The sequence below is a fragment of the Colletotrichum gloeosporioides genome, assembly GCF_011800055.1.
Source record: "Colletotrichum gloeosporioides strain Lc1 chromosome Unknown consensus_13, whole genome shotgun sequence".
Lineage (NCBI taxonomy): Eukaryota > Fungi > Ascomycota > Sordariomycetes > Glomerellales > Glomerellaceae > Colletotrichum > Colletotrichum gloeosporioides.
In genome coordinates, this window is record NW_025544658.1 from 136,929 (window position 1) to 163,017 (window position 26,089).

A 26,089-nucleotide genomic window follows, 5' to 3' on the forward strand; every position below is an offset into this window, starting at 1 on the left:
GGCCCAGAAAGCCAGGCTCTTCGTCGGGACAAACCCGCTCCCGAACAAGGCCGCGGGAACAAACGACCTTTAGCAAGTAGACGATGCGAAACCTTGATGAGAGTGGTTGATGGATAGATCAACGATGGTGGGAAGTGGAACAGAGGAAAATCATGACATGGGCAGCGAATATGTGTGTGGAAGAGATGACGAAGTGAAGGTCAGCTCATGCAGGGGGAAGTTGAGGTTAGTAGTGTCTCCACATTTCCGTCGTTCTCGCCGGGGCGGGATAAAGTTCGGTTACCGCCGCCCGACTGTCCAGCTGGAGGGCCGGATTCACCAAACACTACATCCTCACAAGAGAACTGCGCGAAAAGACGTTGGCAACTTGCAGATGATTCATTTGAGACTCAAAAAGACCTTTTCGAGCGATGTTGGTATTCGTTCGTTCCTTTACCCGCGGTACTAGCACTACGCCCAACCATTAACGCCGTCTTGTTGGTCGTCACACAGCCGTGGCGACGCCCCTAAACCCAAACCCCATCTATTCATACCTCATTAAGACCACCCGCATCATAATCAACCGCCTCGAAATGATAAAAATACGCTTTTCCAGGCCTGACCAGTTGGGTATCTGTGTCCCGCGATGCCATAAACCAAAGAAGAAGGCTCCTCAGGAGCTGTTAAAATACAGTGGGCTATCGAGCCCTGAAAGGCTAGCCAGGCCCTGCCGTCCACTACGGAAGCGGCATTGTTCTCTCTTCGACGACACTAGAAAACAGCTCCGCAAACGACCGGCCTCTTCAGCCAGCACGGTTCCTAAGACTGCTAGTCCTACTGAAGCCCGGCAGCCACTTTCGCTTGTTTAATGGCGCCCCGCCACTGGCATTGTTGCTCGTAGGGGTTGTCTCACCAGAAGCTGCTCCCTTAGACACAGGCGTGAGAGTCGTATGATGAGCAGCAGGTGTCGTTGGAGTCATCGGAGGTCGATCATGAATCGGCGCGCCCTCATCAACGCTCACCGCGCGGCCTTGCCTGGGGTTACGCATAATCGGAGGTGGAGTTGCGCTGGTTCTTTCGCCGTCCGCCAGGGTGCCGCGCTGGACCCATGATGGAACACCCATTGGGGCTGCCGATGGTGATTGAGTGGCCTCGTCGACTTCCACAGAAGGTGCCGCTGAACCTCCGCCAATTGAACGACGGAAGAAGTTCAGCCTATGCCCCCGCGGTGTTGACCCAGACGCGGGCGGATAATGGTTGTCTTTCGACCGCGAGGCTGGCTTCGACTCTGGTTGCTGAGGGGTGTGAGCCCCGGACTGAGATACATGAAGCATCTGCGCATCAACACTGCTGTTACGTCGCGATCCGCTACGGGAGGGCGACTTCCGAAGCTTGGCATGGACGGGCGAATTCCTCGAAGTAGGCCCAGTTTTCGCGCCCAGACTAGACCGCCTGTTAGGAGCGGGCGGAGGATGGACGGCATCTGGGAACAAGGCTTCTTGAGCGGACATGAGATCCTCGACCGGGTTAGTCGGCTGCTGCGCGAGGCCGGGGACATTATAGGCACCCCCAGATGACCCAAACATAGCTTGCGGTGTCCATCCTCCTCCAGAGGGAGGGAAGTTAAACAGATCGGGAGATTCGCTCCGATCGTATCCCTTGGGTTCCTTGCCCTGCTGTAGCCAAATGTCGAGACTCGAGTCCAGCGAATGGACGGACTCGCTGTCGGATTCCCAGTCAGGTCCCCTGCGAGAGACGGTGCTCTCACCTGCTGACCTGGGGCGGGAGACCAACGGCGGGCGAGTATCAAAGGCGCTGCTGAGGGCCGCGCTGACAGGTCCATTCCCGAACGCGGATACCAGCGGTGAGTCGAAGACGGGCGCGCCTCCCATGTGGTCAGCATCATCACCCCTTGAAGTGCCATCCGAAACAGAAGGATAGCTGCTCTGCCCCGAGACGTTGCGTTGGCGTGATAATGTGTCGTTTGAATTTTTAAAGTGGCGCAGCGTCGACGTCGAGATCGTGTCAGGTGTCGGTGGGAGGGCATGCTCGCTAGACCTGGCCATGGGATCGTCCGTTACGACTCTACGCATAGTCTCACGCTTCGCGTCCTTGACATACTTGTGCGTTTGGCCTCGGTTGGCAAACGAGAAATGCTCCTGGGTCGGAGACTTGTCCAAGCATGATGGATCGAGTCTCGCCAACTTTTGAAGAGGCGACGAGTGACCAATTATGTCGTGGATGGACTGGAACTGGCCGGGACCCGGTACCCGGCTGAGAGAGCTAGACCGACTGGATCTGTCTGGCCTCACCGGCGCCATGGCTACGGGTCTGTGGAGTTGAGTAAGGTCACCACCAAGAGAAAGCTTGCGTGGCTCAGAGTGGAGTGAGGTACCATCCATCGTGGGTGGCTCCTCCGGGTCCGCCACGATGGTCTCGTCCTGGTCCTCCCGCTCTCCGTAGACGCTCGTAAAGGAGCTTTCGCTAAGGACGCTGAGGCTCGGGCTCGTCAGGCTGTTCATTCGACGGCCATCGTTGTCCTCCACGCCCTCTGTTGTGATGCGAGGTAGGCTGAGAATGCTGCCACGGGAGCTAAGGTAGACTTTTCGTAAATTCTCCGTATTCTCAGTGCGATCCGACATGAAGCTGGGCATGCGGTTAAGTGCCTTGGCGTCCTCCTCAAGCTGAGCTAAATCTGCAATCTTCGGCTTGGGTGTAGGCCCATTGAGTCTCGACTCGATATTGTTTAGCGGAGGATAACCAGCAGCATCGACCTGCCGCACCATCTCGCGCTCTTGCAATAGTGTCTCAACCTGGGCCTCGAGAGCCACAATCATCTGAACGGCCTCCTGCACAGCCTTGTCTCTTTTCTCCAGCTCATCGAGCAACTTGTCGTTCACGTCATCAACCTGCGCCTTTTCTACTTCGAGGGCTTCGATTCGATCTTCTAGGACGCTTTGCCTCTCTCGTCGGTGGAAGAGCTCGAGCTTCAAGTCAAAGTTTTGTTTGTGCAGCGTGGAAACAGTCTGTGCCAATTGGTGTTAGTCAAGTCAAATGGCAGAACAGGGCCAACCTACAGCCTCCATTTCTTTTAGGCCGAATCCCTTCTTCTTTGCCGAGTCAGGGTTTCCTCCGCTTGACCTCGGTCGATCGACAGAGCTTCCCTTCGCAGGCGAACTCTGATTTCTAGCGGGAAGCTCCATGGAAGCGCTCATTTCCGGGGTTGACTCTAAGGCGGATAACCGTTCTGTCTCCTCCCTCCTCTTCTGGAGCTTCTCCTGCAAGTACGTAGAAGCCGCGCTTTGCCTGCCAGACTCTGAACCTCGATCTCTCGATAGCACTGAAGAGGGCCGTGAACTGGTGGATGGGGCGCAGGATGCGTGGTGGAATCTGTGGGAAGGGTGGCCACTCGACGGGCGTGGCGAAGATGCGAGGTGTGAAGTCGAGCTATGAGCACTTAAGGGGGTGCGTCGGGTCGCGCCGGTACTTGTACTCGACCTGGAAGCCGTACGGGGATAGGTGGGAGAGGGATGCGACCTCTCGCGTTCGCGGGATTGTATCTGGATCTCCATTTTGTCGGCGAAAAAGCAACGACAAGCTCAGCTCCGCGATCCGATTGCCCACAAATACGTTGAAGCACGGTTTCTTCTGGGATGCGCAATACGGGACGATTCTTGGACGAAGGATCAAACCGGCATTCGGACTGAGGTGTTGGATGCCCAAATTAGTCGATAGTCAATGGCGATGATTAGGGTAATGCCTGCTTGGAGGTGCAGAAGCGCGGATGGCAGCTGCGTGTGCTAGCGTAGCTCGAGCCGGTGAGGGTGGCCAGAGACTTGGATAGGAGACGAATCCTTGAATTAAGGCGTCGATGAGGGTCGAACGGCAGAGGCCGACTCGTGGTGGTGGATGCGCTTTGAAGGTATAACTGCGGCTGTTATTGCGAAACAACAGGCCAGGACCTGGTATTCTGCAGTGGTGGACTAACTACGCGACTGGTGATCGCGGCAAGTGGTGGGCGTGCCGCAGCAGGTGCGAAGCTGAATCTCTGCGTGCGGTTTGAAAGCACCGAGGGGACGTTTAAACACGAGGGTTGCGTTGCGTCGGATGGCTCGCCATGGGCCGATGGAAACGTGAGAGCAAGGCAGTCGGCTGAACTTTGGGGTCGGGCGGTTTTCAGGACGTTGGATCGGCAGTTGGGGTCAGCGTTGGGCAACGGTCGATGGTGTATTTCGCCACGGGTGTTCGGTAGTGGCAGCACAGGAATGTCTCAATTGACGACGGGTGTGATGGTAGGATGTCTCGGATGGCGGGGAAACTGCTGGGGACTGCACGAACTGGCAAAAGAGGCTGGAAAAGCAGAAAAAAGAATGCTGGGTATCTGGAAGTGCAAATGCAGGATGCGCAGTTGTTAGCAAGTGCCGGTCCAGGTGTCGCGTGCTTGATATTGCCGTTGGAGTCGCGCTCGGTGGCGGTCAAGACGGACAATATTGATGTTGATGTTGCGGTGACAGTCGTCGGCGGCGTCGTCTAAGAAACGACAAGCTCGACAGGGCCTTCTCGTGGTCGACTCCGTTGAAAGCTGGGCCTCGCTTCGACGGGACCCTTGGACCCTGGGAAATCGGCCGGCGAGTGGTCGATGGTGGCCAGGGCTGTCGCGGGGTTCGTCCAATTGAGGCCAGGCGATGGGATAAGATACGAGAGATTCGTCAGAGTAGCGCGGCGACAGTCAGTGGCGCAAATGCGAAGGTGAGTCTGACGAAAGTAACTGGCGAGAGAAAAGAAGGAGGATGACGAGAATGACGGAGGAGCAAGAAACACATTTCTCAGGGTCGCCAGTCGGAAGGAGACGACGGGAGTCAAGCAAGGACGAGAGGGCAAGCGACGTCTCACGCAGCGAGACAGAAGTGACGAGGGTTCGGCAAGGCGCAGGCAAGGAGCAGGGGTCGCGGGGGTGAAGGCTCCTCTTCTCACTCCTGACCCATGCCTGCGAAGCCTGGCGGAGGCGAGCAGCAAGAAAGGGCGGCCAATCGAAGGGTCGTCGCAAGAGTGTGATGGGGCCAGTTGAGCTGCGAATGCGATGGGAGGCGGACGACAGGCCGGCCGGGGGAGGGAGACTGTCACTGCAGGTGGGAACTGTGACGATGTGAAGCCGGCAGGGATTGGGGTGGGGGGATGTCGGGAGAATTCAGAAAGCCCACTTGATGTTGGAGTTGTTGGTTGGTTGGAGGAAGGCAGCTGGCAGAGCTGGCAAAATGTGCAATGGAAAGAACGCTGGAGATGTGTGACGAAAGCAAAGGAAGGACCAGGTTTGAGGTCGTAGCAGTAAGGCAGGTCCAGGCAGGTCCAGGCAGGCCGAGGGAAGGAAAGAGCAAAGCAGCAGCAGCACCTGCGCTATGAAGCTGAGCAGGAGCTATCAGAAAGCAGGAGCACTTCGTTGTTGTTGCTTCTTTCCATTCGGCGACGCGTCTCTTCGTCCCTTGTTGCTTTCTTTCCCGTTCCTTTGCTGCCAGAGCTCCAAAAGCCACCTAGCATTGGCCACAAACCAACCCAACTCAATCGAAAGAGCCAACCAACGCGCCAGCCAAAGCACCCTCAAAAAGATCCCGCCAACCCGGTGCGCCTCACTCTGGGTGTGTGGTGCTTGGCCGCCCTCAAGCGCCAGCGCCAGCCAGGCCTGAGGTCCAAGGCCAGGCACAGGCACAGAAACAGCAACAGGAACAGGAATAGCAGTGGAGGGGAGATTGCCGGCGCGAGGTCGTCGCTGTTAGTGCCCCCGGCTGACACCCGTCAGTCGCTAGTCGTCCTCTAGCGGCTGGCTCTGGGGCAGAACAGCTCACTAATGGCATGTTGAGATGCAGCGATAAACCTAGGGAATTCATCAATTTCCATGATTACTGCGCAGTGGCTGGTGTCAATTGGTGTTGGCGATCCGTCCCTTCGCAATGCAATAGACTCAGTCACAGTTGAAGGTGCTGGAGCTTGGGCAGCTTGTTCGTCCCGTCTGCCCACAGACTCTGGAGGATCCCTCGGGGCAGTGGCCCGCCTGTCAAGATCCTTGGTTCCCTCAGGTGGTCGTCGCTATGACGCCGGGCAACACTGTCAATCTTGCATTTCTTTGCGGCGCAGATGAAAATGGATGCTCCAAATCTGCAAATATCGACCGTGGAGGCTTAAACAGAGCTCGGGCATTTTTTTCCCATCGCTCTTTCCTCTTTCTCCAGCCAGGCGTTGCGCTAACATTTAGTACACTCGACCACCAGGAAGGCCCAAGCTTCCCCTCCCTGACCCGTAGCTTCCCCTCCTGCAGATGCACAAAACATATCCATCAGCCAAGGCAGCTAGCTCACCTATGCAAGGGATTATGCAGTCATCCATCCTCATCCACCGCGGGCGCCGTCCAATTGCTCGAGCTGTCATCCCTGCTTTGGCTTCTTTTCTCCTGCATCTTCCTCGCGACACACATCCAATGGCACACCATTCCAGCGTGACGGGAGCAAGGTCTGCCCCGGTTTCCGGCTGCAACCCAATTCTGCCGCGCACCTTTGAGGGGCGCCGTCACACCCGCAAAAGGGGTCGAAGCTCAGGGAGGTTTTTCGACAGACCCAAGCCGACATTCGGTGCCATCCAGAGGCGAGGCGTTGCTTTTCTCACGGGAGGAGAGGCTGGCGTTGAAGACATGTCCCAGAAACGAACACATTGTCGTACGAACTCGTCGCACACTACGCCCGTACGCCACGACATCCCTTTCGCCCAACATCGTCGCAATCGACACCGAGTCGCAATCGCTTCCCTGTTCATCACCGTCATAGCGCACGAAATCTCCGTCTACCACTACCCGGAGGAGGTGGTCGCATTGGTACCTGATATTGGCCACCATCGACTCCCAATCGAGACGGACGCGATATTAGCCCGCGGGCTACCGCTAGCACAACGGGATTTTCTGCACCATCGCGATTCGCCATTTCCCACGACCAAGAGAGCCGCAGCCTTTTTGACTCGGCGCCGTCGCCGTCTTCCCCGTCGCTGCCGCCTAGCTGCTCATCCGAATCCCTAACCTCGCGCCGCCGAACCCTCGACTCCATCTCATCGCAGCCCAACGGACGCGTGGAACGATTCATCCTCACCGTCACAAAGCCACCCGTCGTGTCTCTCATTGTGTGTTGCAGGAATCATATCATGTCTCAGTCCTGAACACCCACCGCCGTCGAGAACGTCTCACTCCCAACCAACTTCAGCCCCAAGAGCAAACGCCAGCGGCCTTCGTCCAGAAGCCGGAGGTCCCCGCCGCGGCCATCTCTCGAGGCCACCACCACAGCCCAGGTACAGATAGTGTCCCCGGAATCTGGTTAACGTTCCGCTGGTGGGGTGGGCCTTTCCAACTCTGCCCAAAGTCCCCGGTTTTCCCTGTTTTTTAGAAACAAGGCAAGTGCCGCCAAGCAGAACTCTCCTCTCGATGAGTATGGCCCGGACACAGCTGTATCAATCGCCTACTCAGCAGAAGCCCCGTTGGATTGGGTTTCTTCCCTATGCGACCTCCTGTTTCGTCATGACTCGGATGTCGTGTGACGGACAAACGCACATGGCCAGCCGGCACTCCCGCTGCGTCGCCTCCTGCGTAATCTGGCTGGCGCCGTGGGGGCGGCCCGCGATGTGACTACAGCCAAGCCGCCCGCCCGTTACCTGCAGAGCCGGTTGAGGGCACTTATGCAGTGTCCAGTGAGACCCGGGGCGGTCTGGCCACAATTTCGAATTGTTGGGCAGCTTCTGCAGTTCGCAGCTACAGTCGTTTGCGCCGATACTTCGTCACAAGCACCGTCGACATATTGATGCCGAGGATGTCGTTAGGAGGGGAACTGCGGCTTTGGCCGGACGGACAAGAGCCTCGGCGCGCAAGTCACTCAACCTGAAGCGCCGTCGGCGGCCAACCTCTCAACATCCCTGTAGCATGCAACTTTGCCGGGATACGCGAGCGCGACGACGTGTACCCCTTCAATTTGCCTGCGTGGTGACAACGACTCAGACGTTGTCACAGGAGCGCTTTTAGTAGACAAACGACGAAAACAGGCGGCAGACGTTTGCACTTGCAATGCCGGGCGTTGGTCCGGAGGATGACGCCTGGGTGGCTGGTTCCGGCGGAGCTGGCTCATGCAAGCACTTAACGTCGGTCAAGGATATCGTCACTGGTTGCCGTTACCCTCATCCATGAGCAAGGGACTCGGTATTGAACGCCTGGCCCGAGCTTTCGGCAGTGCGAACCTCGCTTCCTCATGCATCATCGTCGTTCATCACAGTGGCATTGCCTGGGATAGGCTCATGAGCCGAGTGGCTATTAACACAGTTGATGATCCCGCCGAAGCACCGGCATCTACACAAACGGCAAAACTACACGGCTAGCATACTCCCCTCCCAAATGCACCACATGTCGGCCTCGGTTCAGGGTATGATCGAGCCCAAAGTTGTTCACCGCAAAGCTCTTTCCACTGACAACGACCCTCACCCCTTCTCCAGCCTCAAACTCGACGCCGAGAGCCCAGACTCCAATGTCTAGCCTCACCACCTCTCCGGGCGTAATCTTCTCCTCCTTCTCATGCGGATGGTACGGCCAATGAGGATGCATACTCTTGCTCTCGTCGATAGCTCGATGCGACGCCCTCAAGATGCCCACAGGCCCTTTGTAAAGCACAACTTCCGTCTCCTCCTCGGCCTTGAACTCCTCAAAGCTCTTGACTGGAATCCCCTTCCACGGGATGTTGAGGTTCTTCATCTGCGTCCCATCCTTGTCCAGCTTCTGGATCATGACATACACATCCATATCATCGTGATCAGGACATGACATGAACAGCACCGCCTTGGGCAAGCCCATCACCCGTGTCGTCTCGGTAAACGTAAACGTAAACCCAACACTCTCCCCATTCGCCGTCTCGTAGCCCACACTCGTAGACTCACTCGGCGCCTCCGTCAACAACTTCCCCTCCGCCCCGAAGAACATCTCCCTGTACTTCGTCCTCTTCGGCGGGAACTCCTCCTCCACAATGTCCTCAATCGCCTGCGGCACCTTGTTCCCAAACCGCAACAGCGCCATCCGGCACTTTGGCGTGCTCTTCCACCCGTTCTCCTCTCCCTTCAAGAAACAATCAAAAAACGCAAACAGCTCCTCCTTCGCCTTCGCATTACCCCAGAGGTCGTACCACTCCTGCCACGGGTGCCACCTCAACCACTTGTCCTCGCTCTCCACCTCCATCCACGCCCGGATCGCGCCCATCCCGTGCATCGTGTTCGTCCACGTCCCCGTGATATACGTCGGCACATTAATCCGTTTCATATCCGGCCTCTTGTCGTTCCACCACGCGTTCGCAAGCGGCCGCCCCTTGAACATCTCCCGGAAGCTCTCCAGCCCGCCGCGGCCCTTGAGCATGTGCTGCACAATCAGCCGGTCGAACAAATCCCCCGCGTATATCCCCCCGCGCGCGAACTGCTCGCGGTACAAGTCCCCGCAGCCCTCCCACGGCGCGATGGCCGCGAGCGACGGCGGCCGCAGCGCCGCGATGAACCACTGCGCGATCGCCAGGTGCGAGTTGCCCACGAGCCCGACCTTGCCCGAGCACCACGGCAGCGCGGCCACGGCCTCGACCGTGTCGTACCCGTCCTCGGCCTCCTGCGTGCCCATGATGGCCATCACGCCCCCGGAGTCGAAGGCGCCGCGCGAGTCGACGTTGACGATGGCGTACCCGCGCGGCACCCAGTCCGCGGGGTCCGGGGCTTCGAACTTTTCGAGGCCGGAGAGCGTGCCGGCGGGGATGCCGAGGGACCAGGGCGTCATGTAGGCGAGGGAGGTGAGGCCGTTGAAGGACTTGCCGAAGGGGGACCAGCAGATTAGCGCGGGGACTTTGGCGTCGGTGTTGGAGGTGGGAGGGCGGAGGACGTCGGCGTAGAGGGTGGTGCCGTCGCGGACTGTGATGGCGACGTCGCGCTCGACGAGGATGGGCGAGGGAAGGGGGCGGGCGGATGGGTGAGGGTGTTTCCAGCCCGCGGGGAGGGTTTCGGTGCGCGGGTTGAGGCCGGTGTAGCCGTCGCGGCCTGGTATGGGCGCCTCGAGGGGCTCGATGGGGACGGGGACCCCGCGGAAGGTTGTTGATTGCATTTTGTGGGATGAGAAGTGTCTCTGATGCGTGCTTGGGGGGGAATCAAGAGACAGAGGAGGAGGTGGTTATCAGGGGGGGAGTTGCGTGTGGCGAGGGATTGTACATTGTGTTTTTGGTGTCTCTTTATGAGAAGAGTTTGTATCTGGAAAATATGAAATTACCCCACGATCTTACGAGCCGCGAATCTCATCCGGGACGACGATCCGGAAGTCAATTGATGACTTGCCTTCGTCGAGCGGGATGCGATATCAGATTCGGGACCCCGTGTGGGACTGGACCCACCAACTCCCGAACCGACACTTATACGCACCAAACTGCTCCCGAGCCGACACTTCCCGTGCCGATTGAGTAGGTAGCTGTCCCTCCCCCACCACTCCCGTCCCGGACCGAGCAGACGACACGCAGGGCCTAGCGGAAATGTGCCAAAGAAGTGTTTCCTCGGGATAATTAGTGATGTAAGTTTCAATTGTGGCGTGGTTGTTCTGATGTTGCGTAAGAGTTGCTGAGGCTGAAAGTTGTCAGACAGTCAACCGCGACAGAGTGTCAAGTATAAACACATCTTACGAACCTCGTCTAAGCTTTCTGGAGTCTCTATCAATCCAATCGGTCAAATCAGTCAGAAGTTCAAAAGAGAGCAGGACTGAAGAATTACAACAGCCTTTCACAAAGACAGCTGCCCCCGCAACGCCTACCCAAGATGGTCATTGCAACAGACTACAACTCCCCCGGCGCAGCCGCAACCATCACGGTCCCGGCACCCAAGAAGCCAGAGACATCATCATCCTCCGCATCCCCCATCGTCCCCAAACCAGCCGGGCCCAACAAGCTCTTCGCCAAAGAAGGCGTGACCTACGGCGACTTCCGCGATGACCTCGTCCGCGACGGCTACGTCGTCGTCAAGGGCGCCATCCCCCGCGAGCGGGCGGACAAATACGCCGACGACATGATGTCCTACCTCGAGAACTTGTAAGTCCTTTTTCCCTCCCTTATCAACCGCTATCCATACGCTAACCCCAACCAGCGCCGGCGGCCTCGGCTTCGACCGCAACGACCCCTCCACCGTCAAAGAAGCCAACCTGCCCATCATCACCGAGAAGGGCATGTGCCTCGGCTACGGCATCGCCCACGAGTCCTTCACCTGGGCCGTCCGCCAGGAGCCCGGGCTCGTCGCCGCCTTCGAGCGCGTCTACGACACGCCCGACCTCATCGTCTCCTTCGACGCCGTCAACATGGCCTTCCCGCACCGCGCCGACGTGCAGCCCAACAAGCCCTGGCCGCACCAGGACCAGGACCCGGCCAAGCCGGGCTTCCGCTGCCTGCAGGGGTTGGTCAATCTCCTGCCCAACGGCCCGCGCGACGGCGGGCTGATTGTGTGCAAGGGCGCGCACCGCCTGTCGGAGGAGTTCCACGCGGCGTTCAAGGACGAGCCGGACAAGATCTGGGCGTGGACGAAGGAGTGGTACGGGTTTACGGATGCGGGGATGAAGTGGCTTGAGGAGAGGGGCTGCGTGTGGGAGAAGATTGATGCGGAGCCGGGGGATTTGTTGCTCTGGGACAGCCGCACGCCGCATTACAATTTGAGCCCCGAGGGGGGTAGGCCGCGGTTCTGTGTGTATACGTGTTATATGCCGGCGGCGGACGCGAGCCAGGAGGACTTGGTGCGGAAGAAGGGCGCGTTTGAGAGCTTGCAGAGCACGACGCACTGGCCGAATGCGATGCACGTGGGCGGGATTCCGGTGAAGAGGGGCGGGGAGCCGTGTCCGTATAACACGGGCAAGCCGCGGGAGGTGCCGCGGTTGAGTGAGAGGGGATTCAAGTTGACGGGGATTCCGTACATTCAGGGGGCGCCGATTGAGGCGAGGGACACGTTTGGAGCTTAGAGAGTTGGTTTTTGTTCGAGAGTGCTAAGAATATCCTATATCAGACTGTAAGTTGCAGTCTTACTGTCATCAAAATTGAGTCGAACAACGGATATTACAATTGTGTGTCAGGAGAAGCTGTAGTCCAGGCAAAGAACAGAGGTTTAGAATCATGTATGATTCAGCAAAGCCCTGCAGATCAAATAATCAACCCCAAATACTTCTGGCCAGCCGAGCAGAGATCTTCGTACCTCGCCTCTGGGACGTTACTTATCGCGATGCACTGCTTTGTGGCGTCGTCCACCGGTTCTTTGGCCTTGCACGCGTTCTCTGCGGCACGATCTTTCTCCTCCCGCGCCTTCTTGAGGACAGCCAGCAGCCAGGTGATATGGTCTTCCGAATTTGCTACCTCCCTTTTCATCAGCGCGCAAGTCCTTCAAGCCTTGGCCAATTTCAAAGCTGTTCCAGACTGCACGCGTGACATCGTTGGTGTGGAGTTGTCGGGGCTCAAAATCACGTTTGCGATATTCGACGTCGTTCGCGTGTGTTCTAAGCTCACGTGGAACATGGCAGCAGTGACATGGCTCTTTTAGGTCTTTGATCCGGTTGATAGGGTTGCGGTAGGTCACTAGCACTCCGTTTACATGTTCGGTCACTTCATCCTCCATCGTTGCTGAGCTCGGAAATGGTTTATCGAAATGTAGTGATGGAAGACTTGCGATGGTGAGATACGTGCAGCGGTGTCAATCTAAGATCCACGAAATTGCTATGTCTGGGCTGCGTCTGTTATGCCACCTGACAGGTGGCTCAATATGGACGTGAGAGATGTTCAGCAGCGGGAGGTAATGCGATTACAGGCGTTGGCGCGGAAACGAGGATGCAATTCCTGCAATAGCGATGATACGATGGTTGATCGGATGCTAGTTTCTAACAGTGAGGATGATACGTCTATGGGAAGCTTTTAGTGTTCGAATCTTTCTTCACTTCCGACTTCTTCTTCTCAGTTTCTAGCCATCTGGGAAACACAAATGGTAAGCTACAGAATACAGAGCAAAACAGTAAATTCACTTACTTTTCGATTCCGCTGATTGGGCCACCTATCAGTCTCTCTATGTTCTTTTGCCTTTCGTCCAACTTCGCCATCCCCTCAACTCTCCACGTCGGCTTCTTCGGGTTCTCTACTGTAAATTCCATCAGCCCCCCGTTGTCGATGCCATTGCTCGTTTGGTTTGCTCCCTCAGCAATATGCCTCAGGTCGTTCTGATCAACCCTCTGGAACTCCGACTCGCATGAGAGGCTACTTGAACCCATTCCTTCCAGGGGTTGCGCCCTCGTCTCGGTTTTGAATGGGATCTGGTCAAGCTGGGCGTCTTCTTGCTTGACCGACGTTTAGAGATATTGCACAGGCCCGCTGCTTGTTGTGCTAGGCTTGCTTTGATTGCCAACGGATGTCGTTGGCTCTTCCGCAACCTCGCGCTTGACATTCGTTGTAGGTTCTGCCTGTTTGGGCAGCTCCGAGCGCATCGCAGCGCCTTGTTTGGCGCCACGGTGTTGCTTTGCCGGCGTTGGATAAGGCTGTGCTCTGGAGTCGTTGCGACGCTTTTTGTTGTTCTTGCCCTTCCCTCTCCTCCTATCCTGGTTGTTTCCGGAGTTCTTCTCAGACGGCGTAGGTGTTCGTATGTTCGATTGCTCCGCGGTGGTGTTCGAGGACTCGGTGGCAGTGACCGCCGGTCTCGGCCACTGAGGAGCTTCGGCCGGAAACTCATAAGATTTTCCAGTAATGTGTGTCGTCGATTGCAACGTAACAAAGACATCATGCAACCGGTTATCGATTCTGTCGATCATCTTCCACGGCATTCCTGTGGGACAAGATCCCCAAAGGTTGTACAAGTCGATGCCGCCAGATGTCATTTCTGCAAACTTTTCCTCCAGGCGCCCACTGTCGCTTGCGACCGTCCCGACGACCTTCTCCAGGTAATCATCTGCTCCCTTCAAGCGTTCAGTAGCGCATTCCCTCTTGCTCCTTGCAATTTCCAAGGCCTTGGTGAGTTCTTCAACGCGGGCTTCGGCTCTCACAACCTCCGCGTCCGCCGCGTCCCTGGCGGCTTTGATCCGGTCCCAAGGCCCGATGCCCCCTTTGACGATGATCTCCTCCCAGGACGCGCTGGACTCAACCTCCTCGAATTTCTTCCATGCGCATTGGATCGCGGGGATGTCGTTGTGCGCAGTCGAGGCGTTGCAGCCGCGACAGAAGCTGGGAATCGTTGTTGCGATGGCGTCGACCCTGGCGTCGGGGTCGTATGCACTGGCGCCATCCATTCTGACTGAGATCACGACGGGTTCCGAAGCCTGGTCCATGGTGGCGGGTATTGGTCACAAGTTGCCTCCCAAAGCTTGAGACTCTCCCAAAGCATGTAAGAGTGGTCTCGATACGTAAGTATGAGCTGGAAGATTGAAGTAACTTCTTCAACGGAAATTACGCAGGCCTATGCTATAAGGTGTCGCGAAAATTGATTAAGACGCGTCGCGTCGCCATACTCAGCCAAAGTATTGACGCTGTCATAACAATTTGATTATGAGAAGCGTCTTGATCTGAAATGAAACTGCCTTTTTCTGATCTTTTGATAAATTTCGGCCACTTGCCATAAGAAGATTTGTTTCAAACTTAAGCCATTTCGCGACATGAGCGGCGTCGCAAGGCCGATTCCAGCTCATACGATAGCTTGTGGATCCAAATCTGGGTCCGTTTTTCGCTTTGACGCTCAAATTTACAAGCTCTATAGAGATAATTTGACGCATTATCCATCACCCAGCAATTCTCGTGCTACGTTTTGTAGTCAGTGTTGGAAGCCGCTGCTGTATGTTTCGGAGCATCATTCAAATTCAATCCTCAGGCTACGTCTACATACGTAGTGGGCGGGTCTCTGAACTATCGAGGGATCAAGGTCGCTCACGCGGCCAGCTGGGGTTCATTTGATGGGCGTGCAGATTACACCGGAACACGGAGGTGAAGTTGCCGTCATCTTCTGAACCAAAGGTGATACCACAGCTGAATTGACTACCTCTGGGCGCGTATCCTTGTGTCAATTTGTCTGATCGGGCACGAGAAAAGTAGCGAAGTGCCGACATAGTCGGTGGCAAGCGACTTAGAAACTAATGCTAACCAGAAATGACTCACTTAAAAGCGGTTGTGTCCAGTTGGAGCCAGCTACATACCGGCATCGTAGGAAGGCACTGTAGTAGTAAGCGGTGATGGACTCGGAAAAAGGCCAGCAGCAAAATACCGAGAGCTCCGATAATGTACACCAGGGTCAGCGCACCCATGGCGCGCAAGATCAATGAAGCGTTTGTCGTCGAGCTTACATGACACTGTTGAGAACATCCACCGCTACTCCGTGACACCAAACACATTATCGAACTGACCTCACGGTTCTGCCAGAGTTTTTATTTTTATTTTTGGAGCTCAATCGGGGTTCCAAATGACTTCGCCGACGCTGTAACCTTCCTGCTCGACTCAATCAAAGGCTTCTAGTGCAAAGCCTTGAGTTACAAGATCAGCAAAAACCGGCCTCCGACCTTGACCGGGCCCCACTGCAGCAATGACCGGCTTCCCCTTTCCCGCGATGAAAGCATCAGAAATTCTGACTATACTTGCTGAGAAATTTGCAAGATGTCAGGAGCGTGACTTGCAAGTCACGCTAGTAATTGCTATCTTAACGTGCCCGGCTTTGACGGTTGGAAACCCGGGATATTCGGTGCTCGTGGACTCCGACTGTGCAACGTGAAAGTGGATTCGCCCACACAAGCTTACTAGGTGCTCAGTTGACATCAGGAAGTGTGCAATATATCTAGGCGCGATGTTCTGGAATTTTACCACAATATTCAATCACGTCACACCTCGCACACCTTTCCCTCACGAAACTCAAAGCAAGCACGGCATATTTCCCCAAGCTCCTGATTTCTTGCTGAACCTCCTATTCGCTGGGTCATTATCGTTATGAAACTTCTCCTTGTAACGGGTTTCTTTTCCTTCCTCGGCCTATCGGCTGCATTCCCTCGACGCCCGTCATGCTCTTCGGTTTCCATCAACGTCACAGCCGAAGCTGGCAATATCGTCTTCGAAGATCTACCCGATGTCAACAACGCAACCTCCGTAATTGGGTTTCTGGCGTCTTCCTTCGATGCCGTACGAACACAGCACAACCGGCGTCAGATCAACGGAACTTTCACTATCAAAGCTACCCACTGTCGCCCACTGGTAGCATCACCAAATTCATTAAGCCTGCAACTGCTGGTTCATGGTATAACATACGATAGGGCAATGTGGTCCGGATTTGGGTTTCCTCAGTACGACTGGCAGGCCTACGCCACTTCACTTGGGTACCATACGCTCGCAATCGACAGGCTTGGTCATGGCATCGAATCACCTCACCCGGACCCATTCGCCGTCGTCCAGGGTCCCTTGGAAGTGGCAATCATCCACAGCCTCATTCACACCGTCAGGGAAGGCCGAAGCACGCTAGGAGACTTTGACAAGATTTTATATGTCGGACATTCTTATGGCTCATCTCTCGGCAACATGCTTGCGCAGAAGCATCCACTCGATGTTGACGCCTTCATTCTGACGGGATTTTCGGGAGATCTAGGCACCTCTGCTAGTGCCCTCTCCGCATACGGAAGCGCAGCCATGGTGTCGTCTAGATTCAAGGGACTGCCGTTGGGGTATTTGACCGTCGTGAACGAGAGCGACAGGACGGCTAGCTTCTACGGAGGCAGTTTTGATCCGTCTTTTGCCGCGCGGGACTACGACAGGGAGGATACCGTCACAGTCGGAGAACTCTTGTCACCGGGCCTACAGCCCGTCGAGACAGATTATCGGGGGAATGTGTTGGTGATGACGGGGGATTTGGATGTTTTGTTCTGTCCTAGGGGTCCCGATACTTGCGCGGACGCGCTGAGAGGAACGGAAACCCTGTTTCCTAATGCAACCTTCAGCTCTATGGTCATACCGAACACTGGGCACTGCCTGACTTTGCACCAGTCGGCTCCGTTGGTCATGGAAACCGCTCACACATGGCTGCATGGTTTACAACATTAAATGGCTTGGATCTCTGACCTAGATTTCGCGAGTCGGAGCTTTTTTAGTCGGTAAAGAATGAACTTCGTCGCTCATAGTGTTGTCGTGAACATGGAAAGTTTTAGGTGTGAGTGTTGCTTGCCTTTATGGCATTATGTAGACGTCAGATGGAGGAACTCGATTGAATCAACAATCTTCCTTACTAGTCTAAAATCCTATTGGGCCATCTCAGGCCAAAGCTTCTTCGTCGCCCACATTCGAATCCGGCTTCCAAAGAAGTACACCGGGATCGTGATAGCCCCGAGCACACCCGAAATGATTGCAAAGATATTCATCGCTCCGTTGTATCCCGTCAGATTGATCAGCGGCACTGTGGAATAGCTGAGCCCGAACGAGATGAAACCCCGACCGGCACAGATGACCAACAGCAGCGGCCCGGCTTTGCTCGGGAAACTGTCAATGGCGTAGGTGATTCCAATCAGGTTAGCGCCCAGGAAAGCGAAGTACCCAACGTGGTACGGCGCTACGATCGTCATCCAGTGCCAGTGTTCCGGATGCGCGCCGGCTTGACCGTAGAATACACATGCGGCGATTGCTGATACAATCGGGATACTGAGAATGATGAGTCGGTACTCGGGCTGCATACTTTTGTCAGTTATTTAACTTCTTTCTGGTGGCCGGGTCAATCGAATTGGCTTCACTAACCTGAAAGACGCCGTTCTTCCACGTGCTCATCTTCCGCGCCAGGATATCTGAACCATAACCGAGGAGGGGGACCATGATCACGCAGTCCAGCACTTGAACAAGCTGGACATAACCAAGCCACTCGGTCTGGAATGAGTACGGTGGAGCCATAAGAATCGTCGCAAAAGTTGATGCTTGGTAGACATAGATACCCAGGAACGTTCCGTTGATGAGTAACATCCATACAATGTTTGGAAGACACAAAGACTGGAACGTCTCCTTGTAGAACACGAGAGTCTGACTCCAATCCGGCTTGAAGTGGAAGATCTTCAAGTCGGATCGCCAGGTTCGCTCACCAAATGCTTCGGGTTGAAGGACGTGGTTCTCGCGCGTCGTGACTTGGATGACTCTCTCCATATCGCCGTTCTTCGTGACGTTGCCATCGTCGTCGAACTTGAGATGAACAGCGCCACCTGCGAAACATGAACGTTAGATCTCTACTCACTCTCAAAGTTGCAGGAAAGAACTTACGATCAGCGTCCTCTGGCCTGTCGTACTTGGTCTCCACCACGAAGAAGATGGCTAAAACTAGAATGACGGCATTCATGAGAGTGACAATAATGTACCACCACTTGATACCCCAAGCTGGCACCAGGTAAGCTGTCGCAACGAACATGCCAGCCGTGCCCACAGTCTGAACGCCAATGAACCAGGAAAGCTTCGCGCTGCGCTCGTGCAGGAAGTGGATCTCCTCGATCACGAACGGAGCCAGAGCCTCACTCTGGCCGGCTGCGATGCTGTAGAAGTTGCGGCCTGCAATGTGGCTGCTCAACGAGCCGGAAAATGCACACCATATGCCCGACACCACCATCAAGATGAGTGAGGCCAGGAAGACGGGCCGCCGGCCGAGCGTGACGCATAAGGGCATAGAGAAGAGGTTACCGATGCCCATGAAAAGTGTTGGATAAGTGAGAAGATCGGTTGCGCGGGTTGCGTCTTCAGGTGGGTACTCCTTCAGGACTGAGCGGAACACAGCCCCTAAACCGGATGTGACCAAAACGGCGATTGCTGAGTACGAGCCAACGACGAAGATGATGAGGTATTTGTGCCATGTCGGAAGGTTCAGAGGATCTGTGTGTTGTCAGGTCAACTCCGTTCAACTATGCGAAGCAACGACGATCCTGTGAACATGCCGTTGACGATGGAAAAGTGTACCTTTTGGATCTGGGCTCGGAGTTGGAATTAGGACGACTGAACCACCTTGGAGAAGTTGAACCGTGCCGTGCGCCTGCGCCTCCCGTGTCGCCGGTGGTTCGGTGGGTGATTCCACGGTGTCGACCCGCGGCTCATCATCTTTGGGGACGGACGGCTCCGACATCTTTAGTCACCCAGGACTTCAGCTCTCAAATCAATGGGCCAACGAAAAGACAGTACAGAAAGCCTTTGCAAAGTCTCCGAGCCTGAGGTGAGGTCGGAGGTTATGAGTCAGGGAACACGTTTGGGCTCAATAAGGTTCTCTGTCTTCGTCTAAATACAATTACGGTAAAAGTCTATTGCCCTATCTGAACGCGCTTCATCATTCATATGCATTGCTGTTTTCTTGGAAACTGCCAGCCTTGAGTTGTTGTCGTCGTATCCATTGTCACTCAGCTGCAAGCACACATCAATAGTGCGAAAACATCTTGGCTGGCTCTTCGGCTCGGCTTAGACCCATCAACTCCCGATAGTATGGGCTTTTTCTCAGCCGGCAATTGGTACGGGATGCGCCTCAACGCGGGGAACTTGGCGTCAATTGTGTCCCCCACGGCTGTACTCCAATTGACCCCGTGGGGATAGTCTGGGGAAGAAGCGAGATCAACCAGTCACGTCAGAGGCAATTCCCGTGAAGATCTGTCATGCCCGCATTTGCATGGATACCCCCCACCATCGGAAAGCCCTGAGCACTGCCGGAAAGAGGGGCCGTCGGCTGGTGTTGCACATGAATCGCCGAAACGTCCGCCCTCACGCGCACTCGCACACACAACTCTGTCCTGAGCCGCGTCCGTTGTTTCGGAACCCAAAGCCAAAAAAGAGTGAGCCTCTCATAACGACGACGCTTCGGTATCTGCAATCTCCATTCTGCCCCAGCCGAACGCCTGCCTTATCCAGTCCTGCGCTCACTCCCGATCAGCTCCCTGGCTCGGGAGCAGCAGCAGCAGCAAGAGGACAACTTGTCACTCACTCCAGCCAGCGCCGCAAGTCACGCCCCTCTTTTCCATATCAAACAAACAATATGTCATCTTCCTACGCAAACCCCGTACCCACTCCGGGCGACTCGTCGTCATTCGTCGACCCGTCAAGCGCGGGGACGGAGAGCCAGCAGGCGAAGCGTAGACGAATCAACTTCGCCTGCAACTACTGCCGCAACCGCAAGACGCGCTGCGACGAGCAGAAGCCGTCATGCAGGGCCTGCATCGCTGCCGGGATCGAGTGCGTCACCACCGACCGCCGGCGTCCCGGCATCGAGGTGCAGCGGCGCGAGACGAAGCGCCGCATGTCGCGGGCGTCCACCTCGTCCTTGCCGCAGCCCGCGACTCCGGCTGGACCCTATGCGTCTCCTCAGTCTACCAGAGGCGGGGAGATCTACCACAGCTCGGTGGACGCTGCTATTCCTGGGCATAAGAGCTCACCCTCTGTGGCTGACCTCAGTCATGATGAGAGCTCAAAAGACTCTCACTCCACGACGACAGGACCAACACCAAGGACAAGGAACTCAACATCAGTACCTGCTACTCACACCGCCCCCCCTCAAGAAGAGGAAGAGTCTCATAACAGCAATGGAAAGTTCCAAGGAAAGTTACCCGTAGTACGACCAAGCCGGCACAGTACCTCGGTCGAGATCCTAGCCGACTGGTTGGATCTCGCCTCGCGCCGGCTGGGTCTGCAGCACAGAAGGGGTCTGCCGCCGCCCCCGAGTAATCCGCCTAGCAGCCGAATCCGCGCGCTTCTCTCATCGGAGCCCTGTGGCTTCCCGCCCGCTGGATGCGCGCGCTTGTTGGCGGCCAGGTTCTTTGACGGCGTCAACATTCTTTACCCTCTACTTAACCGCGACCGGTTCCAAAAGGACCTTGACTTGGCCCTGGAGTCGGGTCCGGTAGAGCTTGCCGAGACTAGGGGCGTGGCGATCCTCGCTCAGATGTATCTGATCTGGACCATCGGCTTCTCTGCCGAACCACTCCTCGACCCCGTCTTAGATCCCAGAGAGTACCTCGACTACTGCAAGGCACTGCTGGGCCACCTCGTCGTCGCCAACAACGTCGAGAACATCCGAGCAATTGTGCTGTTGTCGCTCTGCATGCACTGCTACGATGACTGCGCCGGAGGCTGGAATACGCTCAGCGTCGGCGTCTCTATGGCCATCGCCATGGGGCTGAACAAGCCGCGCACATGTCGTCGCAAGTGTCAAAACAAGAAACCAGACGCCCTCGATGATGAGGAGCGCCGTATATTCTGGCTTGCCATTTATGCCTTCGAAAAGTTCCTCTCATTCGAGATGGGCCGATTGTCGTCTATTGACGATGAAGACTGCTACCCAGCTCATGTCCAAGAACCTGCGACTTACACAGAAGCTGAGACGTCCTCGAAAGGCAAAGCATTCGCAGTGACAGTTGATCTTGCCAGAATTTTGAGTGAGATTGGTCGAAAATCCGTCATCGTCAGCAGAAAGGAAGACGGTGTCACGGGACCTGCGCTGCAGGCTGTCATTACCGAGAAGGTTCAAACTACCGGAGAGGCACAGCTGCTCCTCACAAGATGGGGCGAATCCGTTCCCGATGAACTTCGGTACGTGCCGGATCACCCGAAACACTTCTGCATTGCATTGGACATGAAGCTAATTGTCTGTCATAGACCAACATCAGATATTCTCATCGGCTCTAGAATTTGTCCGTTTGCCTCTTTCATCTCTATGCATTACAACAACGCGTAGGTTTTCCTCATTCGGCCATGATCTGAAAAGAGAAACTGCTGTCATGAGAGTTTTAGTATGACTGACTCACGTAATCTCAGTCTCGTCATCCTGTCGAGGAATAGTCTCCTCATCAGCGAAGAAGCGATATCGAGCGGCGCCAACATCATCGCCAAAGGCAAGCCGTGGGACTACATGGTTCGGAACGGACCTTCAATCGCTGCCAATGCTTCCCGAAAGATGCTCCGCATACTCGTAGAGACTCTCGATTCCAAGTCAAACTCTGTGTATCCGAGTTTGCTTGTCGCACTCCATGCTCTCGTCACGCTATCAGTCCATGTCGCCACACATCCCGACTCCCGCATCTCCGCAATGGACTTCCATGTAAGTGATACCTATGTGCTGTCTTTGGCCTACTAACATCCCACGTAGTTAATCCAAACTGCGGCAGACACAATGAAGGAGGCCTACTCTCGCCTCCGAGGTGACGCTCTATTCAATGGCCTGTTGCACAAAATCGACACGATTCTGCAGCAGTCGACACCTGCCACAACGCGACTAGCTGCACAACCCATTCCACCAGCAGTTCCCCCCGCATCAACACAAGGAGGCCAAGATAATCCATGGGCAGCCCAAGGTGACAGCTCAAGCCAGACCCCAAATACTTGGGCGGACAACAATAGCCAAATGAAGGAGGCAGGACCTACTCCTGACATGTCGGCAGCACCGATATTCAACCAGAACTACATCATTCCCGGCGCCAACGACTTTGGATACGATCCCATGGGTGGCATTCCCATGCCAGGGGATGAGTGGTCGCCGAGCATGTCCGATGGAGTCGGGTGGGATTGGTCGTGCTTCTCACAGCTGCTTGCTGATCAATTTCAACCGCAATGAGAGTTAAACTACAACGGCGACAACTTCATATCCGTCAGCATAGCAATAGTCAGACACGCACTTGTTGCATCAAAACTTCAGAGGCTAGACACCGACGAGCCTGGAGAGGGTGGTACACCGCACGAGCCACCGATATGACTTCACTCACCTCTGACACCTCCAGCCATCACGCATCAAGACTCAAGACTACAAAAAATCAAAAGAAAAGTCGACGTGGGCCCGATTCGAACGGACGCTCCCGAAAGAACAAGATTTCGAGTCTTGCGCATTAGACCACTCTGCCACCACGCCCTTGGTTGATGGCGATGTGGGTCCACTACCGACCCTAGAATCACCAGGCGGAGAGGTGCCGGAGAGGTAGCGGACAAGATAGCTGAAGATTTGTGTGGATACCTCTCGGCGCTTACTTGGCTTCATTAAAAGCCAAAAAGCACACACGCAGTCTTTAGTAGTTACTATAAGACGATTTCATATGGAATTAACCTTGATTTCCATAGTGTAATGTGTCTTAATCACTGCTCGGGAACCCGGGGCGTGTTTCAAGACAGGAAACACATGAATATTGCACACAATTAAACATGGGAAAGTCTCAGTGGCGTCGAGATCGTGAGGCTGACGGGAACTGCATCTGCTGTGGAGTTGATAACGCAATCTGTACCACCGATGCTTGCAGGGACTCTAGACACCAGCGGTGATTGGGTCAAACGCACGCTTGGATGTCACACAAGGGCGCGTAAAGCTTCCCCGCATCTGACACGTTTATTGACTTTAATGGTGCTCAAAGGCCCTCTTCTTGGCAACAACAGCAAAGAAAGGTCTCAAAAAGACTCGGCGTCAACCTCAACATTTACTCGATCCACAATGACTGACGTTGCACCTACGCGACGGCCTTTCAAGGGCTCATGCCACTGCGGGGAGACGCAGTACATCGTGTTCCTCACCTTCCCCCATACTCTGCCTCCACCTCGTCCAACCAAAGAAAAAGGGCCACGAGCCCATCAGGAATTCTACCGATGCAACTGCACCACCTGTCAGAAGGCAGGCTTCTTCCACATGCGCCTCAACTCGGCCCCAGAGGATTTCATCCTGCTGCATCCTCTGGACCCGTACAAGGATCTTGGTGACTACACGGTCTACCAGAAAGACTTGCACTTCCTCTTCTGCAAGACGTGCGGCATGCGGTGCTTCATTCTCATGGGACAAGGCGAGGTTGCAGAGGTCGATTTGGAGACTCTTGGCGTCAAGTCCGATGGTGAAAACCAGGATGGTAACGTCGACGGCAAGAAGCTCACAAAGGTTTGGAAACCTTCTAAGGACAGTTGGAAAGAGGGCAAAAAGTTTGGGAGTTACCTAAGTGTCAATGGCTACTCTGTCGATGCTGGCCAGGAGGGGTTCGACTTGCGTGAGATTACCGAAAAGAAGTGGGTGGGATACCTCGATTGGCTCGAGCTGAAATCCGAAGGGTCTCAGGGAACTCGTTTCGACCGACCCTGGGAAGGAGGCGCTTATTGAGCCGAGTGGTGGACTGATTCTTCAGCAAAGGATTCGGTTATTAAGGGTCTTGTGGAGTTAGATGAATAACAAAAAATCCTGTTGGTCTTGGCTGCTGGGCCCTCGAAGAAGTTGATAAGACCGACATTTCCCCCGTGTCCATTGAAGGATGCGAAACCATGATAAGACTCTAGGTTTGACTGTTTCGCCCTCGTACAACCGCCTCGCCTTCAGCTGGGAGGCCTGATAAGCCGTAGGATTGACCCCTGCTATCTGCCATCTCAAGTTGCGGCGGTTAAGACTCCGCCCGAGTTGCGGGGCCGCACGACGTAATATCGATGCGGACGTCTGCGGCCCGCATCCGGTTGCTTGACGCGGGGTCACCGTTCCCCGCGATAACTCGGTGGAGACCGTTAGTTAGTTGCAGATAACACCCGTGAACCATCGGGTTAATGCAGTCAGGTGTCCATCGGGCAGGGAACCGGCAGAGAGCTGAGACCGCTCGTCCGCCATCCTCCATTATCTCTGAGGCAGAGCCAACAGAATATTGGCCGGTAATTACGGACAGCTATCTCTGGTCAGCCTACTCGGGATTAGATCCATGCTATTAGCTACTGCATGTAGTCAGCCAAGGACTCGTCCTTGTTGATATAAAACATGCCCGTCATCCGTTCCAAGGTCGTGGAACCAAAGAAAGTTCCATGCTTGGTCAAATTCAAAATACCCCAGATTTTCAGCTGAATTCTTCAAACATTCCCTCCTTCACTTCTCAGACCCCCATCAACATGACTGTCCGCACTGTCAAGGTCGCCTGCACCCAGGCCGAGCCCGCTTGGGTCGACCTCCCCGCTGCTGTCGAGAAGACGTGCAAGCTCATCACTGAAGCCGCCTCCAACGGCGCCCAGCTCATCGCCTTCCCGGAGTGCTGGATTCCCGGCTACCCCTGCTGGATTTGGTCGCGTCTCATCGATTTTGACCTCAATGTCAAGTACATCAAGAACTCCCTGGCCGTCGACTCCCCAGAAATGGGCACCATCCAGGCCTGCGCAAAGGCGAACAACATTGCCGTATCTCTTGGCTTCTCCGAGAACGACAACAACTCTCTTTTCATTGCACAGGCCCTCATCGGCCAGGATGGTGAGATCAAGGTCCACCGCCGCAAGATGAAGCCCACGCACATGGAGCGCACCATCTTCGGCGATGCGTCCGGCCACTGCCTGAAGAGCGTCGGTGAGCTCCCGTTTGCGCGAGTTGGTTCCCTGGCCTGCTGGGAGCACATCCAGCCGCTGCTCAAGTACAACACTATCGCCCAAAAGGAGGAGATCCACGTCGCAGCGTGGCCGAGCGTTACCCCGCATGGAGGTGGCCCCGATATGTGGTCCATGAGCGCTGAAGGTTTGTGACGATCCCACCAGTGACTAGCCACTTAATTAGGTAGTGGTTCCGAATTATTGGCACTAACTAACAACCCGAGTAGGATGCCAAACGCTGTCGCGCACATATGCGATTGAGTCAAATGCCTTCGTGCTCCACAGCACTGCTCTGATTACCGAGAAGGGCGTTGCGGCACACGGCAGCGCCCAGGGTGCCATCATGAACAGCCCGGGGGGCGGCACGTCGGCCATCTTTGGACCTGACGGCCGTAGGCTCACTGAGCCTGTCGATGACACTACGGAGACGATCCTGTATGCCGATTTGGACATGGACATGATCCACAGGACAAAGATGTTTGCGGACTGCACGGGTCACTACAGCAGACCTGACCTTTTGAGATTGTCTGTTGACAAAGAGATTAAGGTCGTCCTTAGGCTGCACAGCGATGCTGACAAGGATTCAAAATCGGAAGAGTCTGTGGTAGTGTTGTAATTGCTTCAGCGGGAGTGTTTGTCAATGGGCATGTATGATGAGTTCGGCACGTAATTAATACCACCATTTCGCGTTCAATGAATCAAATTCCAATGCTTTCGGCGGGAAACAGATGTTTGGGCAGATATTTTGCATTTCATTTTCT

General features: G+C 55.3%; 9 protein-coding genes across 9 annotated transcripts; 5 read left to right on the forward strand and 4 right to left on the reverse strand.

Annotated features, from left to right (window-relative positions):
- Positions 1 to 782: 782 nt before the first annotated feature.
- On the reverse strand, positions 783 to 3,194 carry GCG54_00002462 (uncharacterized protein; the record flags this gene model as incomplete). The annotated part of the gene is made up of 2 exons (XM_045402554.1): positions 783 to 3,005; positions 3,057 to 3,194. 2 exons carry the CDS (start codon positions 3,192 to 3,194, stop codon positions 783 to 785), a joined length of 2,361 nt encoding a protein of 786 aa, XP_045269172.1.
- Positions 3,195 to 8,347: 5,153 nt separating this feature from the next.
- Positions 8,348 to 10,123, reverse strand: GCG54_00002463 (uncharacterized protein; the record flags this gene model as incomplete). Its single annotated transcript, XM_045402555.1, has 1 exon — positions 8,348 to 10,123. The coding sequence occupies one exon, from the start codon at positions 10,121 to 10,123 to the stop codon at positions 8,348 to 8,350; it is 1,776 nt and encodes a 591-aa protein (XP_045269173.1).
- Positions 10,124 to 10,821: 698 nt separating this feature from the next.
- On the forward strand, positions 10,822 to 12,004 carry GCG54_00002464 (uncharacterized protein; the record flags this gene model as incomplete). Its single annotated transcript, XM_045402556.1, has 2 exons — positions 10,822 to 11,090; positions 11,146 to 12,004. 2 exons carry the CDS (start codon positions 10,822 to 10,824, stop codon positions 12,002 to 12,004), a joined length of 1,128 nt encoding a protein of 375 aa, XP_045269174.1.
- Positions 12,005 to 13,372: 1,368 nt separating this feature from the next.
- On the reverse strand, positions 13,373 to 14,341 carry GCG54_00002465 (uncharacterized protein; the record flags this gene model as incomplete). The annotated part of the gene is made up of 1 exon (XM_045402557.1): positions 13,373 to 14,341. One exon carries the CDS (start codon positions 14,339 to 14,341, stop codon positions 13,373 to 13,375), a length of 969 nt encoding a protein of 322 aa, XP_045269175.1.
- Positions 14,342 to 15,980: 1,639 nt separating this feature from the next.
- GCG54_00002466 (uncharacterized protein) lies at positions 15,981 to 17,081 on the forward strand (the record flags this gene model as incomplete). The annotated part of the gene is made up of 1 exon (XM_045402558.1): positions 15,981 to 17,081. One exon carries the CDS (start codon positions 15,981 to 15,983, stop codon positions 17,079 to 17,081), a length of 1,101 nt encoding a protein of 366 aa, XP_045269176.1.
- Positions 17,082 to 17,275: 194 nt separating this feature from the next.
- Positions 17,276 to 19,122, reverse strand: GCG54_00002467 (uncharacterized protein; the record flags this gene model as incomplete). The annotated part of the gene is made up of 4 exons (XM_045402559.1): positions 17,276 to 17,698; positions 17,766 to 18,217; positions 18,276 to 18,875; positions 18,960 to 19,122. The coding sequence occupies 4 exons, from the start codon at positions 19,120 to 19,122 to the stop codon at positions 17,276 to 17,278; spliced, it is 1,638 nt and encodes a 545-aa protein (XP_045269177.1).
- Positions 19,123 to 20,016: 894 nt separating this feature from the next.
- Positions 20,017 to 22,587, forward strand: GCG54_00002468 (uncharacterized protein; the record flags this gene model as incomplete). The annotated part of the gene is made up of 4 exons (XM_045402560.1): positions 20,017 to 21,566; positions 21,633 to 21,707; positions 21,792 to 22,074; positions 22,123 to 22,587. The coding sequence occupies 4 exons, from the start codon at positions 20,017 to 20,019 to the stop codon at positions 22,585 to 22,587; spliced, it is 2,373 nt and encodes a 790-aa protein (XP_045269178.1).
- An 861-nt stretch (positions 22,588 to 23,448) lies between these two features.
- On the forward strand, positions 23,449 to 24,099 carry GCG54_00002469 (uncharacterized protein; the record flags this gene model as incomplete). Its single annotated transcript, XM_045402561.1, has 1 exon — positions 23,449 to 24,099. One exon carries the CDS (start codon positions 23,449 to 23,451, stop codon positions 24,097 to 24,099), a length of 651 nt encoding a protein of 216 aa, XP_045269179.1.
- A 659-nt stretch (positions 24,100 to 24,758) lies between these two features.
- On the forward strand, positions 24,759 to 25,944 carry GCG54_00002470 (Arylacetonitrilase; the record flags this gene model as incomplete). Its single annotated transcript, XM_045402562.1, has 2 exons — positions 24,759 to 25,473; positions 25,556 to 25,944. Coding segments are annotated over 2 exons (1,104 nt in total), but the record flags the coding sequence as incomplete, so codon positions are not given.
- Positions 25,945 to 26,089: the final 145 nt, after the last annotated feature.